The sequence below is a fragment of the Phodopus roborovskii genome, unplaced genomic scaffold (genome assembly GCF_943737965.1).
Source record: "Phodopus roborovskii unplaced genomic scaffold, PHOROB, whole genome shotgun sequence".
NCBI classification, from domain to species: Eukaryota; Metazoa; Chordata; class Mammalia; order Rodentia; family Cricetidae; genus Phodopus; species Phodopus roborovskii.
The window spans coordinates 5,053,374-5,070,273 of record NW_026125059.1 but is presented as its reverse complement, the minus strand read 5'-3'; the positions used below and the strand labels follow the sequence as shown (position 1 = coordinate 5,070,273).

At 51.2% G+C, this 16,900-nt stretch overlaps 1 protein-coding gene across 1 annotated transcript in view; it reads left to right on the top strand.

The window, feature by feature from the left end:
- Positions 1-13,668, top strand: part of Vapb (VAMP associated protein B and C) — a 34,772-nt gene extending 21,104 nt beyond the window's left edge. Inside the window, exons 3-6 of the mRNA XM_051185392.1 lie at positions 7,076-7,179; positions 9,538-9,618; positions 11,157-11,333; positions 13,324-13,668. Of these exons, the coding sequence (XP_051041349.1) occupies positions 7,076-7,179; positions 9,538-9,618; positions 11,157-11,333; positions 13,324-13,482 (521 nt within the window). The 3' untranslated portion in view covers positions 13,483-13,668. The remainder of the gene's footprint in view (positions 1-7,075; positions 7,180-9,537; positions 9,619-11,156; positions 11,334-13,323) is intronic.
- Positions 13,669-16,900: the final 3,232 nt, after the last annotated feature.

Genomic DNA, 16,900 nt, shown 5'->3' with positions numbered 1-16,900 from the left:
CATGGTCTGTCCTTTAGCCTGTGACTGACATTTTCCAGCCTGGTCACCTCTGTACATGCATGCTATTGTTGCCCCTGTAAATGCAAAAACAGCCAGGCTTGGGTGGGAATGAATTGTATATTTTTTGCATTGCCTTAAAAAAGCAAAGGGATTCTATGCATTTTTATGAATGTGTGGCCCTCCTGAATTCCTATAAAATACAGGTTTGTGAGTAAATTTTCATCTGTAATTTACAATATGATGACCGTGAAATGAACTTAAGGCTATCAGCATGGTCCTGCCTAGCACCCACCGAGAATGTCACAGGACACCTGGAAAGGACAGGGCTAGTGTTCCCCTCCCTTTCTTCAGAGCCTTGGGAGGCTCTAGCTATTAGAGGAGGCTATAAATCATCCCGTAAAGAGGGGGGAGGGATGGGGGAGGAGAGGAGCAGAGTGAGACAGTTGGAGGAGGATGGGAATGGTAATGATAGGGCTGGGGCTTAAAAGGCTTTGTATCTTGCAACTTGGCTGCAGCGGCTGTGGCTGTGGCTGTGACAGGCATGGCAGTGGTCCTCGGCCACACCCTGCGGTGCTGTGCTTGCCTTCCCAATGAACCTGATGTTCAAGGGACCTGACATCATGCTTCAAAAGGGCAGGCTCCGACCTGCTGCATTGCTTTCTTTGGAACACAGTGAAGCCATGTGCGTGAGGTTCCTTTCCTTAACCTAGGCAACCTGGTCACAGCTGGGCAGAGGCATAACCCAAGTTTCTGTGTCAGTGGAGTGTGACATGTAGACATTCCCATAGACACGATGCTCTTCCTTTGTCTTCATATTTGTAGACCTTGGTAGCCTGCTCGCTGTAATACTCAGCACAGCTCTTGGTCACTTCCAGAGTGCCAGAGTTTGGGCACGTGTTCCTGATGAACCCCGACCTTGCAAGCTGGGCTTACACACGGGGCTCTGCACCTTGGCAGCCCGGTCATGTGGGGCTGCCATTGCTGGAGGGAGATTGAGTTGTTCCCAGAGATTTCAGGCACAGGGAAGGTAGGGCCTGTGCTTTCATCACCCATCCGAGGCAGGCGGGAGTGGCCCCACGCCAGCTGTACAGAATGAAGCCTCTTTCAAACTGTATGTATGGTAGGGAAATGTTTTTAATGTGTGTAATTTCTGAAGATGTCTTTGTGGAAGGCTGTTAGCAGTGGCAGACCTTGCTGCAGCTTAATAATGAGGGGCTTTCCCATTAATATTCCAAACCGTGTTTGCCAGCATGTACAGCAGGTGACGTGGTGGAATTATGGGCCCATCAAAACTACTTAGGCTCCCTGTAATATGACATTAAGTTTAGTATTTGTGTAACCTCGGAGAATTCTAATCCCACAAAGTGGTGAGCACTTTCGTTTGCAGTTCGGTCATCCCCATCGCCTGCCCCGCCCGTGCCAAGTGCATTTACACGTGCAGAGCATCCATGGGATGGGGGGCGTGGCCCGAGGCATTACAGACACCAGTCTGCAGGTACAGAGTCTCTTTACTCAGTGTGCCCTGGGATTGAAGACGGATTAAAGCCAAACATAGGTCTCCCCATATCCGAGTCTGTGTTTTAAACTGAAATCTGGAGCACAGAGGATCAGCTTGGTTTCTGACAGCCCCTTCAGGGCTCTTTAACCACATTGAAACCATAGAGTTCTTCCAGTAACAGAACAAATATCAGCATCTCCTGGGATGGAGACATTGGTCAATTAATGTAATTGGGTGGTATTGGAATTGATTATTAATCCGTTTAAGATGGTGCTGGCTCGGGTGGACGTTGCTGTTTACTGGCATTGGACCAGTCAGCTGTGGGCTGTGGCATTCAGGTGCTGGACCTTGGGGTAAAGGTGCTCCGAGCTAACTGACAAAGAGGCCTGCTGTGCGCCTGCCAGTGTGCATAGCAGAGGCTGCCGTGGGGCTTTGCCATGGCAGCGTTCTCTAGGCCCAGTCATTCGTTGCTTTAGAAGGTTCTGATAAGTGTGACTTTTAACTAGAATTCTTTTCCACTCTGAGATAAGAACAGCCCATACTGCTGCTTAAGATAAATCCCTAATCTTTTCACCAGATTAGGTTATGGCTTAAAATATTTTACCAATAAAATTCAGCTTAATTGGGCTTAAAGCTTTTTGAAGGTTGCTGTAGGATTCAGGGTTCTTAGGAAGACGGTCCCCATCCTTTATGGATATGATCAAAGGGCAGGACCCAGAACACTAGACAGGGGATACTCAGCTGGAGGGCACCTTTTTGCGTTGCAAGGTGATTCGGGCGTGTGGTGGTAAATGTTTCCAGTCCGGGCCTTCCAGATCATGCCTTTGGTTCCCCTAGAAGTTCCATCTTGCTCTTTCTAATGTCACTACTCCATTGTGGTCTCTGGCTCATTGCAGAAGGCAGGGCGAAGGCTTGAGGGGCAGCCTTGGGAAACGAGGTAGCAAGAGCCCCTGATGGCGCTCAGAGGGCATGAGCGCTCAGAGGGCAGGTCAAAGAGAAGATGCTGGGTACAGGAAGTCCCCCGGGTGTTTCAGAGCTTTGGCTCACAGATTCCTACTGAAGAGGTGATGGCGGTGGCAGGGTGTAGAGTTGTACTGGGCGGCCCGAAGAGGCTGTACCCTGCTGTTAGTCACAGCACAGGAAGGCAGTGAGCGAGCCTTCACAGTGAGGAGTGAGTGAGCCTGGGTGTTTGGCCCAGACAGCCTTTTGCGTACCTCCTTTCTGTGGGCCCTGAAGAAAGTGTGAATGAAGTGTACCCTGTGCCCTCTGCACAGACACTGCCGGGTACTTGCTACCTGTGTCCAGAGGCCCACAGAGTGCAGGGTTAGATCGGCAGCACCCTTGTAACCAGGAGAAGTTAACCACTCACCTGCTAGACTTGGGTAGCGGAGGCCCAGGCAGGTAGCCAGGGGTCAGTGTCCTGAGTGAGGAGATGATGAACTTACTCGCGGTGAGGGCTCGGGTAGGCCGCAGTGTCCGCTCCTGTGTCTCAGGCCACAGTTTACAGCTCTGCCCGGCATCTTTAGCAGAGAGGAAGCTCATGGTTGCTTAGAACAGAGCAGTGTTGCCATCGTTTCATAAACGCAGTCCCCGCGGTCCTCTGACAAGGGACTGAAAGGAGGGAGCAGGCTGTAAGAACGATAGAGGAGAGGAGAGCCTGTTGGGTGAGGGCAGGAAAACCTCTTCCCTTGACCATTTCTATTTATTTACTGTTATCATTAATTACTACTGTTGTTAGTTTGTTAGACAGGACTTCTCTGTGTAGCCCTGGCTATCCTGGGACTTACTCTGTTGCTTTGCCTCCCTGTTACTGGGACGAGCGGCATGTACCACCACCTCTGAGCTCCCTCAAATGTTTCTAAAGGGAGCGGGGTGTAGGGTGCTTTGAAGTTAGGAGGGGAAGAGGGTTCATACCACCAGCCCGTGGGAGCGCATGAACACAAGCATTCAGTCCTTGACTCATGTTAACTGGGGCAGGCACATTGGCAAGAAGGTGCACATGGGGTTTGTAGAGTGGCTTTGGGGAGTGAGCTGCCCTTGGCAGGGACAGGCATGGTGTGTTTCCAGCCATGCCTGTGGCTTTCAGAAAAGAGTACAGCCCCATTCTCCAGGGACAGGTTCTAAGCAGGACCCCCTCCAGCAGATTACCTTTCACTGGCTCCTTTGCAATTCTGGTCCATGCCCAAGTTGGCTGACCTTCCTTCGAAGGTCATCTAGGATGTGAGCATGGTGAGGGGCACCACAAGAATGAGGGAAGGTTTTGGGAATGGTAGAGGACATCACAAGATGTAGGACACAGAGCTCGATGCATGCCCACTGGTGGAAAGATGGCCCGGGGGTGTGAGGGAGGGACTGAAGAGCTGGCTGTCTTTGCTTGGGCAGTAGCTGCTGGTATAGGTAGCTGTGATCTGAGAGCTACGGGGTGGGGCTTGTGTGTCTCCCACGGTCTAGAAGGGACGCACAGGGTAATGTGGTGGGAAAGAAACAGGGAGAAGTTGGCAGAGCCTTTGGTTGGGAGGAAGGGAGTGAGTGAATGAGTGAGTGAATGAGTGAGTGACAGTGAATGACTGACTGAGTGAATGAGTGACTGAGTGAATGAGTGAATGAATGAGTGAGTGAATGAATGACTGAGTGAGTGAGTGAATGAGTGACTGAGTGAATGAGTGAATGAATGAGTGAATGAATGACTGAGTGACTGAGTGAGTGAGTGACTGAGTGAGTGAATGAATGACTGACCGAGTGAATGAGTGAGTGAATGACTGACTGAGTGGGGCCAGAGCTGGTGTGGCTTGTTGGCTTTGTTGACTGTAGAGACGTTTTCAGTGAGATGGACACACACAGTGCTGCTCTCTAGAGCACCCCCGTCCCCGTCCACCCCACCCCCGTCCCCGTCCACCCCACCGTGGAGCTGATGAAAAGGGCCCTGGTTGTTCAGCACCCTGGAAGCAGCTCTTATGCTGCGTTTAGTTGGGTCGTCATTTTCTTTCCAAGCCAGTGTGTGTTCAGCTGCCCGTTTCCTTCTTTTGAAGGAAGTCTGGCCTGATCGATCGGCGCTTCATGACCCTGAAGGTTCTTCACAAGGGCCCCGCTTTCGTGTCTAATGCAGCAGGCTCTATGTCAGGAGCTCGGTGTGGGTGAGGGGTGACTGAGCCCAGGTCGTCTCCTGGTAACAGGCTACTTTAATGTTCTGTCAGCAGATGCGTTCTGAAAGGAGGGACGGTTCACTCAGGGTTTTATCATCAGTGTCTCTGGTATTTAAATGAAATAAATTAAGTTAATGGGAAGCTCTTTTATAGCCTGTCATGGAAAAAGTACATAATTTGTGCCACAATTTGCAATGAGCTAGCGCTGACCAACATTTATTCCGTCATGTTCTCATAAAGTTTCAGCTGAAACTGGATTTGACATGTGAGACGGTGGCAGCTGAGGGACAGGAACTCGGTGGTGTACGTGAGGGGCTGTGTGAAGCAGGCGTACCAAGGCTGTGTAGAGTGTCATGCACACAAAGGACAGTCATTGGGAGGCAAGCAGCTGCTTCTCTGCTGCTCTCTGCCGTGGAGGACGGCCAGCCCCCCCCCCCCACACACACACATTATGCCCAGAGGTTCTCAGATGACTCCCTTCCAGAGGCTCTGCCTTCCATTTCTGCCGGAGCTCTCTGGCCAGCCCCACCAGGGCCCTGAACATACACGTGTGTTGACACAGAGGTATGATCGGCCACCACTAGCGCCTGCCCTGTGTGTCCTGCCCATCAGATAGCTTTCTCAGGTGTCCGCTGGAGGGCCTGAGCAGGTAGGGTGCAGGAGGCCAGGAATAGGGCAGGCGATGGCTGCAGGCAACGCTTCAGTGGGCCGCGAAGGGCGCGCTTGCTGTGGAGCAGGGGACTCGGGACCCTCCCTCTGCAGTGCTGGTTGCAGACTCCAGCATGACTCAGCCAACCTCTTCTCTCTTTACATTGTCTCACGAAGCGCGGCCTGTGGACAGGGCCAGGAGGGTGGTGTGCGTGGTGGCTGTGCCCCTCCTGTGTGTGGTCTCTGAACTTCTTATGCTACTGACAGCTGAGGGCCCCAAGAGGGTGGGGCTTTGTGAGCTATAGTAGTATTTATTATAGTAGAAATTTAAAAACGACTAATTTCTTTAAAAATTACAATCCATCAATTACATGTTTGTGGCATTTTTTTTTTTTTTATGAAAGTAGCTATTCTCCAGAAATTAGAAGGCTCAAATTGTTGACAGCTTCTGCAGCTTTGACGTCTTAATAGACTGAATTCTCATGTCTGGTTCATTCAGTGTGTCGTAGTGCACACTGCAGGATGTGTCACCCAGACAGGAAGTTAATAGAGTCTTTGGATAGCTCTGTGGCAGACAAGCAGAGTTTTCTTTGTTTAGTTTCATTTTCTTCAGTGCTAGGGTTGGCCCAGGCTTTGCACAAGCTTGGTAGACCAGGCTGGCCTCAAATTGAGATCCATATGCCTCTGCCTCCAGAGTACTAGGATTAAAGATGTGGGCCACCATCTGTCTACAGGAAGATCTGGGAGGAACCATACTTGTGGGACTGTGACCCTACAGTCAGAGCCAGGCCAGAACCCTGACTTTACTGTGAAACATGCCACCATAGCCTTTGACTTCCCATCTACAAGGTGGATGCCTCTCGGGGGCAGACTGGGAGGGCAGGACTGGCGTCCGTCGATATGTTGAGAGCAGGGACAGAAGCAGACCCCATTGGGTCTGAGTGACGTGAGGCAAGCCAGCTGCTGTTTCCAGTTTTCTCATCGGAGAAACAGACAACTGAACCCACCCCCTCCCCAGCAGTCCTTACTCCTTACAGGCTGACTGAGGCAGAGACAATGCTGAAGAATGCCGCCCAGTTTCCGCCCATGGAGATACGAGGCCAGCATCTGCTCTCTGAGGCTTCCCTGCTTGTGAATTTAGGTTTCTGGGAAGGTCACTCGGTGCGAGCCTCACTAAAGCCATGCAGCAAAAAGGGCGTTGCCCAACACCCTCGGTCAGGTAGCAGGGTTTGGCCTGGGTCATCTGGTGTAGGTCCACGGAAGTGAGTCAGAATGGAAGACTTGGGGTCCTTGGGTTGAGCTTTCTCCGGGTTCTGGGTGGGGGCTGGAGCATGAGGTGCAATTGTTTTTTCCTGCTGTGGGAAATCCAGCTTATAAGCTGTCTCCAGGATTCTATTGGCAAAATCATATTTCAAGCCTTACCTTGATGAGCTGTGTGGGAAATGGGGTGGAGAGAAGCGGAAACCACCCTGAAACATCTTGAGTTATTCTGTTTTCCTTCTGGAAAAGATCATCTGGCAGCGTTTTCCTGAGAGAAATAGGCCTCTGGTGTTTCTCCCATTGTGTTTTCCGTCAGGACCGTAAGACAGGTTGGGGCAGCTTTGTGGTAGTGCACAGACGGGTTCATCAGGATGGAGGCCCCTGAGTTCAGCCGCCCCTGCTGGCTCATGTCCTTCCTCAGGGTCCACAGGGCAGAGCTGGGAAGTTGCTTTACTGCAGAGTGTTAGCGTGACAGACGACTGATGGCCACACTCTGACCCTCCTAATGAAATATTTTCTTTCCCAGTGATGTTACAGCCTTTCGATTATGACCCCAATGAGAAAAGTAAACACAAGTTTATGGTACAGTCTATGTTTGCTCCACCCGACACTTCTGATATGGAGGCAGTAGTAAGTACACTTCTTCTTCTCTCCAGTGCGATAGGGCAGGCATGGCGGGTGCATGACGGGAGCGTGCTGTCAGGCAGGTGTGCACCCGGGTCCCTGCACGCCTTTCCTAACTTTGATGAATGGCTTTAACATTTACGTGGCTGTTCTTTTCTGACTCGCTGAACTGCACCTGCTACAATTCTCTGCTCTCGTGGACCTCTGCCTCCCTCTCTCCTGCATTACAGGAGCCGTCTCCAGCCCCTCACACCCAGAAGGGTGCTCTGGTGTTGAATACTAAATGTCCCCTTCTTCCTGATGACAATCCCCTGTGTTGCTTTCCTCCTTGGCTTGGTGCTGGTTGGCACAGTTCCTCGGATTCTTTGCTGAGGATTGAACTCTGGTCTTGCTCACACTAAGCCGCTACTCTGTCTCTGAGCTACGCCCACAGCCCGCTCCACACCATTTTCTCTAATTGCATTCATTTTCATCCCTCCTTTCCGCAGTGTGAGGACATGTGTGACGATGTCTCGAATTTTGGTAAAATTAAGATGCCCTCGCTTTTATAAATGAAGAATATTTTATAGTATTTATTTTTCTGGAAGAAGAGAGATTAGAGTGGCAATTCTCCCCAAAGGTAGTGAGTGCTGTGTGTCGTCAGCTGCTGCCCAGCAGGCGGTGGTCCTCAGGATCTGGCCAGCCCAGGGGCGGTGAAGGTCTCAGGGATGTTCTGTGCTGAGCTTGTCCCCTGCCCTCCTCACCTCGTAGCCTTGGCTTTAGGCTTGGGAAAGCAGAGCCAGCTGCCTGCATTGGCGCCTGAACCTTGGGGGCAGAAAGAGAAGGTTAAGTCACCTATTGAGCTGGAGCAAGACCTTGTCACAAGACCGACCCTGGAGACGTTCCTCTGCCCTTTCATTCCTTGGTCTGTGTGGTGAAGGGAGCACAGGACAGGCACTGGCGGCGGCCGTCGAAGGCCGTGCCTTTGTGACGGAGGCCGTCGAAGGCCGTGCCTTTGGTCTGGCTTTTGAAGTGGCATCGCTGGAAGGGCAGGGCCTTGGCTAAGCGGAACCTTTACGAATGCTTTGGTGTGCCTTGGGCAGGTTGTGTTGATCCTTTTTGAGGTTTTAGCCACCTGCGAATTGGAAGTAGAAATGCAGCCCATAGAGTTTTGAGGAGAGTGTGCCCATGTCTGACACTTCACCTGAGTAATTCGGGGCCAGATGCTGCAGCTTGACTGAGGGGCTTCTATTTCTCAGTGGGTTGTTTTTTTTATAACTGTTCTAAGTGTTTGGGACACTGGACATGCCCACGTGGGTGGAAGCTGAGTTGGATGGAGGTGGCTGCCAGGAGAGCTGACCGTGCAGGAAGTACCGGATGTAGAGGACAGTGAGCTGGAGTTATGAGTAGCCTAAAGAGGGCAGTTCCCATGCAGTCTCTGGGCACTCCAGAGTGACTGCTGGTTATTTGAGCAGAGGACCTTCTTCTGCACCTTGGGTTTGATGGCTTTGAGGTCCTGTCTGCTACTGAGTGTCCTGTTGTCACCCGGAGTTGGCCCTTGCATGGTCCTCTCTGACTCGCCCATGGGCACATGTGCACAGAGCAGCATTGTGTGCTCCTGTGTAGCTCAGCGATCTCGGGTGTCCTTTGAGTGTCGGTGTGCTGACCTGTCTACCGCTTCTGCCATGGCTACGGTGGCATGTGCTTTGGGGCCAGAGACATCGACTGCCTAGGGGCTTGCCCTGCATGGTTGGGAGGGCGGTGCTGGGCGCCTCCCTTGTCTCAGTTGCCACCACCTTGCCGCTTTGCTGACCTGCCATTCTCAACCCTTCCCCCATGTCTGAAAGGGCACCAGTGAGGAGCACACCCTCACTGGTGGGTCGGGTGGCTTGGGCAGGGCCATGCTGATGCAGCCACGGTGGGGGAATGGCTCTGTGGTGGCATTGCCCCGCTGGTGGTTGACAGGGGCGGCTAAATCCTCATCCTCCATCTCTCTCGGGAGTGTATACCCCATCATGCAGATCCCCGTTCCTTAAGGAGAGCTGGGTTGCCTTTGGGGAAGGGTTAGCCCCTTGTTCAGCCATGCTTCCTGGGCCTGTGCTGCCCGTGAAATAGGTAGAGATGGGCAAGCTTGGGCAGGCGGCTCTAAGGAGCCAGGCGGCGAGGCTGCAGGGTTTGCAAAGTGTGATAAATATTCAGGAGAGCTAGTGCATTTAATCTTGTCATGTTAAAAATATTGAAGTCTCAGCAGACTTAAGTTCTTTATTTGATATACATCAGGGCTTTCTCGTTAAGAGTGTTTTTCTGAAATTGTCAGTTATAGGAGGAGAATTATTCTTCCAGCAGCTTGATAATACCCTGATTATTAAATTTAAATTGTTTTAGTGGAAGGAGGCAAAACCGGAAGACCTTATGGATTCAAAACTTAGATGTGTGTTTGAATTACCAGCAGAAAACGCTAAACCAGTAAGTATGTCTCCAGTTAACGGTAATCGAACGTTGCAGGCGGCTACTCATTTGCATGCCATCTCCTGTGAAACAAAGATTTAAGCTGGCAAATTATTTTCCTCCCTCTAATGTATGAGGGAAAAAAATCAGCTGAAGTCAACAGATAAGCTGGTATTAAAACATCAACCTTGGCAAAGCCTTGCAGAGAACGGCCAGCTGAAATAGTTTCCCCTTGAAAAGAGCAACCTGTTGGCAGCTGTGGTCATGAATCCCAGGGAGCCTTTGCGTGTTATCATGGCGCTCAGGCAGGTGGTAAACTCTGAGCATCCTGTCAGTGCTTTCCCTCAGCACCTGCTCTCACAGTGCCCGTCTGTCTGGAGATGAGACTCCCTCGGGCTCACTGCTGTTGGCATTGTGCGTCCTGTGCACTGTAGGGGCATTGAGCATCAGGTACCCACTGCCCCAGACCCCACTCCCTGGACACTAGCTGTATCCCCAGTTTTTCATGGAAGTTGTTGTGTGTCTACTGCCCCGATCTGGGCCCTCACTGGGGACCAGCAGAAGACGGGAGGTGGCTTTTCAAATAGTGCTAGACACTTCCCTTCAAAGAAGCCGGAAAAGGTAAAATTGTGTCAAGAAGTAAAAGCTGTGCTTGATCTGTCGGCCTCTCTCTGCCGGTGATGGACAGAGCTGGGAAGGGAAAGCATGCACCAGCGTCTCCACACATGACTGTGAGGAGCCCAAGAATGAATGCTGTTGATTATTGTCAGAGCTGTCCATTTCTTCCACCCTGTCATCAGCTACTGCCATCCTGGTCCTTTGAATGCAGAGAGAACATCATCCTGTTCTAAGTTAACTTAGGAGCGGGGAGATATGGATCATGACCCCAGCCTCATGATAATTGGGCTCTGGCCTGGGCTCTGACTTCCAAGGCTCTCTCTTCTGTGGGAAGTGAAGGAGGCTGGAGCTACATGTCTGATTTTCAGATTGTCACCCAGAACCTCAGGCCAGCATCGCCAGTGCTCCTAGCCCAGCTTCCACTGACTGGCTTATCCTCCGAGAGGGGTACCGTGACCCCTGTTTTTATTCAGGGGAACACAGGCGTGTGTGTGGCCTTCACAGCTTGTTTGTCCTCATCCCTGCTTGTAAGGTGGTGTAGTCCTCTCTGGGCCTCCTACCCCCACCCCCAGTGGCCTGGGATGCTCAGCTTTTCCTGCAAAGGTAATTTGTAGCTGATAATTCCTGAGCTTGCACAATCGCCGTATGCTAATTTTTGCATGGCAGGAATTTGATAGTGCAATATGCACAGCCCTTTTTCTCCTCCTTGAAGTATTAGCCTCAGCCCAACTTCATTATTTGCCCTTATTCATAATTTCTAGGGCCTGGTAGCTTTAGATTATCAAGATTCTAGATAAAGTGATGCATTTAAAAAATAAATGTGACATTTTACAGTGTGGATGAAATGCTACCTGTGTATTGTGTACTGAGAACTGCTTTGCATAAAATCCCTCCTTACATGGTTGGTGACCCTTGGGCTTTCATTTATTTCTGAACAGCACGATGTAGAAATAAATAAAATTATACCTACAAGTGCATCCAAGACTGAAGCCCCAGCAGCTGCCAAGTCCCTGACATCGTCCCTGGATGGCATCGAAGTGAAGAAAGTCATGGAAGAATGCAAACGACTGCAGGGGGAGGTCCAGAGGCTGCGGGAGGAGGGCAGGCAGCTCAAGGTAACGCCCTTGCCGAGCCCCTTCTGTGGGCAGTGCGAGTTTGGCGAGTTTCTTTGCGTTTGCTTGCTTTTTCTTCCCTGGGCGGATTCTTTTGGGGCTCTCCGAAGGGTGTTTGGACTGTACCTGTCCCGCGGTGGTTTCTCCTCAGGAGCCAGTGCACATGCACCCTCAGACCCCACTGTGGCCACCCCTTGGGTGGCCTTGTTTGGGGGACAAATCCTGCCCATCCTGTTTTAACACAGGCAGATGAGTTTTTAACCCTCTGAAGTGGGTCTGGGCAGTAGCCGCTCCTCAGGCTGCTCTTGTGGTGAGAAGAAAGTTAGCTCAGTGTTGGCCCAGCAGACAGGTGTGGGTGCACAGGAGAAACCAAGGCATCTGGTCGGGCTGCGGGTGTGTCAGGCTGCACTTGGGGGGGGGGGTAGAGGCACCCTCAGCCTAACAGCCCACGTTGCTGTCTGTACAGTTTGCATATGATCTTGCCCACCCCAGGCCCATTTCTCAGGCCCATTTGTTGAGCGTCTGTCTGGCTGCCTCCTAGCTCGAGAATGTGGATCTGTCTGTCTTGGATGTGGATATACCTGAACATCTGATTATAGAACCTTTTGTTGCAGCTTAAATTTTGAGGCCTATTTGTTCTTAATCTTGATGATGCCAGCCAAGCATGTAATAGGTTTCCCCTCTTTGCCTGCTGTGGCAGCAAATGTACAGAGCACCCTCGCTTAAGCCGGCTCCCCTGCATCCCAGCTCTGAGGTAGATGTAGGAGGTTGACAGTTTGGAAGTGGCCTCGGCATCTTCCTTTGCAAAAGCTTCTCTTGGAGTGCATCTCTCCTCAGAAATAGAGTTCTGCACCATTTACAGTGATCTATAGGCCGGGATAGCTTCTATGTAAACCCAATAAAATAAATGCCGTATTTTGCTGCGCCCATTTTTTTAAAGTTAATCGAACGCTGCGGCTCGTTCATCACTGTGCTCTGGTGCTGGCCTTGCCCACGAGCGGAATATCTCTAAAATAATATCAGAGCAGTCTTGACAGGGGGGATGCTTTACCCTGCCAGACACTGGCTTCTTCTTCAGTGAGATCTGCTGTGTGCCAGGTGTCGCGGGCTCAGCCATGAGCGGGCTGCCCTGGGGAGCTTCCCGTTAGTGGGGCTGAGGGAGAGACGAGACAATGACGGTGACAGCCCATGCCCTTAGTGGGTCCACGGAGAGCTGCAGATCATGGGAGGCTGCACTTGGCACTTGGCAGATAAGGAAGAAGCAGAGGGAAAAGATAATGTCAGCTGTGTGGGAGGTCTCAGAATGGAGCAGCCTGGCACTGGCCCTCTGGGGCCGTGGGGCCTGGAAGGGGCGGGAAGGGGACTGGAGGGACATGCAGGCCCTTCAGGCAGGGGAGGTAGAAGACACGCACCTCAGTCCCTTGCCTGTCTTGGAGGTATGGTGGGTGTGGCCTGGCGGCTCTTTGGAAATGAGAAGCCGTGTGTTTGTTAGTCAGCAGGTATGTGTGGAGGGCTAACAAAGGCTTTTCTCTTGACCAGCTATGGCAGCAGGTACACATAGACGGTTTCCAAATTCCAAGGGTCATGTGATTGGGTAGTGGGCCTGGGCTCTTGCCGGACTTATGCAGGTCCCCATTGAATGGTTGGTTATGGTTTGTGTCTTGGGAAGCACTTGCGATTTCAGGCAGAGATGAGCTGACTGGACATACTTGTAGGTTCAGGACAGGGCAGAGGTTGTATCTGGAGGTAGGCAGAGAAGCGGTCAAGACAGGCCGAAGAGCCTGTTCTCCTCCCCGCTCAAGAGCTCTTCCTGTGCTTCATGGGAAGCTGAGGGTGCACTTCACGTTGGTGTTAGGAGAGAGCCGACAGCTCTGGTAGGAGTGTCCCGGCAGTGACTTCTGTGTAGGCGTCCATGTGCCGGCCTTTGCATTGTGGCTGGATCGTATCTGCCAAGCCATGATGTGCTTTTGAAATGTGCGCTTATTCCCCCTAGGAAGAAGACGGGCTTCGGGTGAGGAAGACACTGCAGAGCAACAGCCCCATGGCAGCTCTGGCTGCCACCGGGAAGGAGGAAGGCCTCAGCGCGCGGCTGCTGGCTCTGGTGGTTTTGTTCTTTATCGTTGGTGTCATTATAGGGAAGATTGCCTTGTAGAGGCCGCATGCGAACGATGGTAGATTGCATTGATGGATCCACCACATCATGGGATTTAAATTTATCATAACCATGCGTAAAAAGAAATTAATGTATGATGACATCTCACAGGTCTTGCCTTTAAATACCCCTCCCCATGCACACACAAATGCACACACAAATATAGCATAATATAATGATCTTTTAGAGAGTTAAAAATGTATAGTGAATGGATGGGGGAGAATGGTCTGTTACTGAGGGCATCATGATTAACCACGGCGGCGTATTGTAGCTGCCACGCTAAACCCGGGTAGGCCTTGGCACATGCTCCTACATCGCCTCTCTGTTCCTCACTCGTTGGGGCTGGCCCTTGGGAGCGGGAGCCCTTCTAGGAAGGGTGGGCGGTCCCTCCACAGCCGTCCCCTGCTGCCTCGTCTCACCCAGGTGGCTTCCCCAGGCCTGCTGTTCTGTCTAAGCCCCCGGCCCCTCAGGCATGCAGAGCTACAGAAGCATGGCATGGTGGCCACTCCTTGTGTCGCTATAGATCGAGTGAGAGACATGAGTGGACCGGCCATCCCCACACTTAGAAATCAAGTCTGTGCTCTGTTCTCTTAAAGGGACCAAGCTAAATTATTGTTGGTTCATGTAGTGGCACTGAGCTGTTGCCAGAGATGTGTAATGCACACTTAACTTATTTCATCTCGTGTGTCCCTACTGTCACCATTTTGTGGGCAGCGCTGCGGCCTGTAAGTCACCTGTGCTGCAGAGTACCCGCAGGGGATGGTGCTGCTGTGGCTCCGTGTCCCTGGAGGGCCAAGGGATGGGGAGAGTCTGAGTCAGGAGACAGCTGCCAGGAAGTGTTTCGTGGTAGGTCAGTAACTGCTGTCCTGAGGAGCAACAGTCTTTGTGGTAACAGTCAGCTCTGGTTACCCAGTCTTCTAGATTGTTCTTCCCTCACTCTTCGCTGTTATTCATCCTTCTAGAACATAGGCCATGTCTGACCTGCCCTTCTCAGGACGAGTGAGTCAGGCTGCAAGAGGGTGAGGGCCTGGAGGGAGGGAGGGAGGGAGGGCGGAGGGAGAGCGTCTCAGCAAACCCATCTGCTGGTAATGAAGAGTCTTGACTGTGAAGTAATTTCATGCCGTAAAAGACCAATCCAGTTCTGCTCGACTATGTAGCATCTTAAAAGAAGAAATTAAAATAAAGCCCCAAATTAAGAGTTCTTTTGTCATTTTGTCACATTTGCTGTGTGTGGGATTATTATTATTAATCATCGTTAGTGTGCTATGGAAGGTTGATTTTAAAATGAGCTCTATCAGTGGGAAACACATGTTTAATGATTTGACTGTGCACACATCTGTGTACACACACACACACACACACACACACACACACACACACACTTTTATCATTATAGTTTTGGTTGGCTTCAGCTAACAGTACAGAAACTAAAACTGCAGCCATGTCAGGCCCTGTCCTTTCTCTCCCATGACCTTGGCCCTCAGTGACAGGCCAGGGTCTGACAGGACAAGCCCATCTAAAGGAACCCTGGCCAGGACACCTCAGCCACACTGCTGCTGTGCCTGACTGGCCTGAGTATCTAGCTTCCTGTCTCCTGAGTGGCCCCCCGTGTTGTGTTCTCTGGAAATGCCCAGGAGCCCTGGTCTCCCCAGTCACCGGTGGGTCTCTGGGGTCCTTTCCATGTCCCCGAGGAAGGGGATTCAGACTGAACTGAGCAGTTTGACTTGCCACCTGGCCTTCCACGGGGCACTGAGGCTTTGAGAGCAGAGTAACTCCTGCAGGACCTGAGGGGGTCATCTAGACGCCTGATGTCAGAGCGAAGGTCTGCCAGTGTTCTTAAGGAATGGCCATGTGTGCTAGAGAGAAATCTTCACAGGCACAGGCAGATGTCGAGATCAAAGCATGAGATCAAAGCATGTCTGGGAGCCGCCACTGTGTGGGCCGCGGAAGGTGATTGTTTGTGTGCTGTGAGGGTGCCTTAGCCGGCCAGCGGTCGCACATACTTTTGCTGCAGTGACAGAAGCAAGTCTCAAGATAGACAAATGTCCCTCCTTGTATGACCCCTGGCAGCCCTTTCTTGAAGAGATGAGGGCTGTCTGGGCTTGGCTGAAGGGAGGATGGAAACTAGGGAGATTAGCAAGGCACAGTGGGAAATTCTCCGAGTCACCCATCAGTAAAGATTGCACTGGCAGAGAGGTGTCTGACGGAAGAGTACTTGTGTTTGGGGACCTGAAGAGAGGTGTGCACATTTGAGGTGTGTTTTCTGAAATTTTCATAGAGAAAACACACACACACACACACACACACACACACACACACACACACACACAAAAAAACGAGTAAGGCAAAATGGAGATAGTGGCTGGTTCTCTCTGTCCCAGGGGTCTGCAGTCTCCAGAGACGGCAGAGCCAGATGTTCTGGAAGGTTTAAAGCTGAGAGCTGGTACGATGGTAGCCGTGCAGCAGCCTGGGCAAGCCCTCTGTGGTTCCCGGCCCCACTGTCCTCCTCCTTGGGTGTCCTGGCTTTGGAAGCACCGCCACAGTGCTCACAGATGGACTCAGTAGCAGAGTCTCATCAATTGCTATTGATTGAATTTCTAAGTTGATAATTTAAGCTTGCAATGATACAGAGCAGCTCTTAGAGACAGCAGGCGCTATTATCTGTCGGTGTGAGGCCCTGGCTTTAATTTTTCCCTCCTCCTAGTTTGCATGTTTCCCCTCTCTGGTCTTTTAAAGTGCTGGCACCAGCAGTAATAAATACTGATAAAATCAAAATTGATTTTTACCAGTGGACAGTTTATGCCTAGAGAGACGGCTTATACCTACATAACACAGAAAGGGGAATGAAGAACCTCCAGTGAGCCGTGAAAACCTAACTGCTTTCAAACAAATCCTAGGAACAGCATTGCTGTGTGCAGATAGCAATGTCCAGCCTGCAGGCTGTGTTGAGTCAGACAGAACTGAATGCTGAGAGCTCGGAGCTAAATAGCTCTTCAGATTAATTTGAAGGCAAGCCCTGTATGTGCATGTGTGTGCTTGTGTGTAGCATATGTGCCTTGTGGAGTAGCTTGGCAGTTCCCAAATGATGTCTGTAAATTTTTTTTTATTTTATTTATTTAGTTTTGTACACAAATCTTGGTGTTTTCAAACTCAGAGCCCATGCCAAAATGCAGTCCCTCAAAATAACTGGCCCAAGTGCAAATTTCTGGTTATGGTTTGCAAAACCCTTATTATGAGGGAGAGACAGGGACACAGAGAGAGGTGGTTCTGCGTCGTAAGTCATCCTGTATACCCGAGTGAAGCTCTGCTTCCCAGACCTTCTCCAGGATAGACATCAGTGGTCCTTTGCTTGCCGTAGTAACCATGTCTCCTTTGGAGCCTGTCTCCTGTGACAGAGGGGATGAGTAGAACTTTGCAA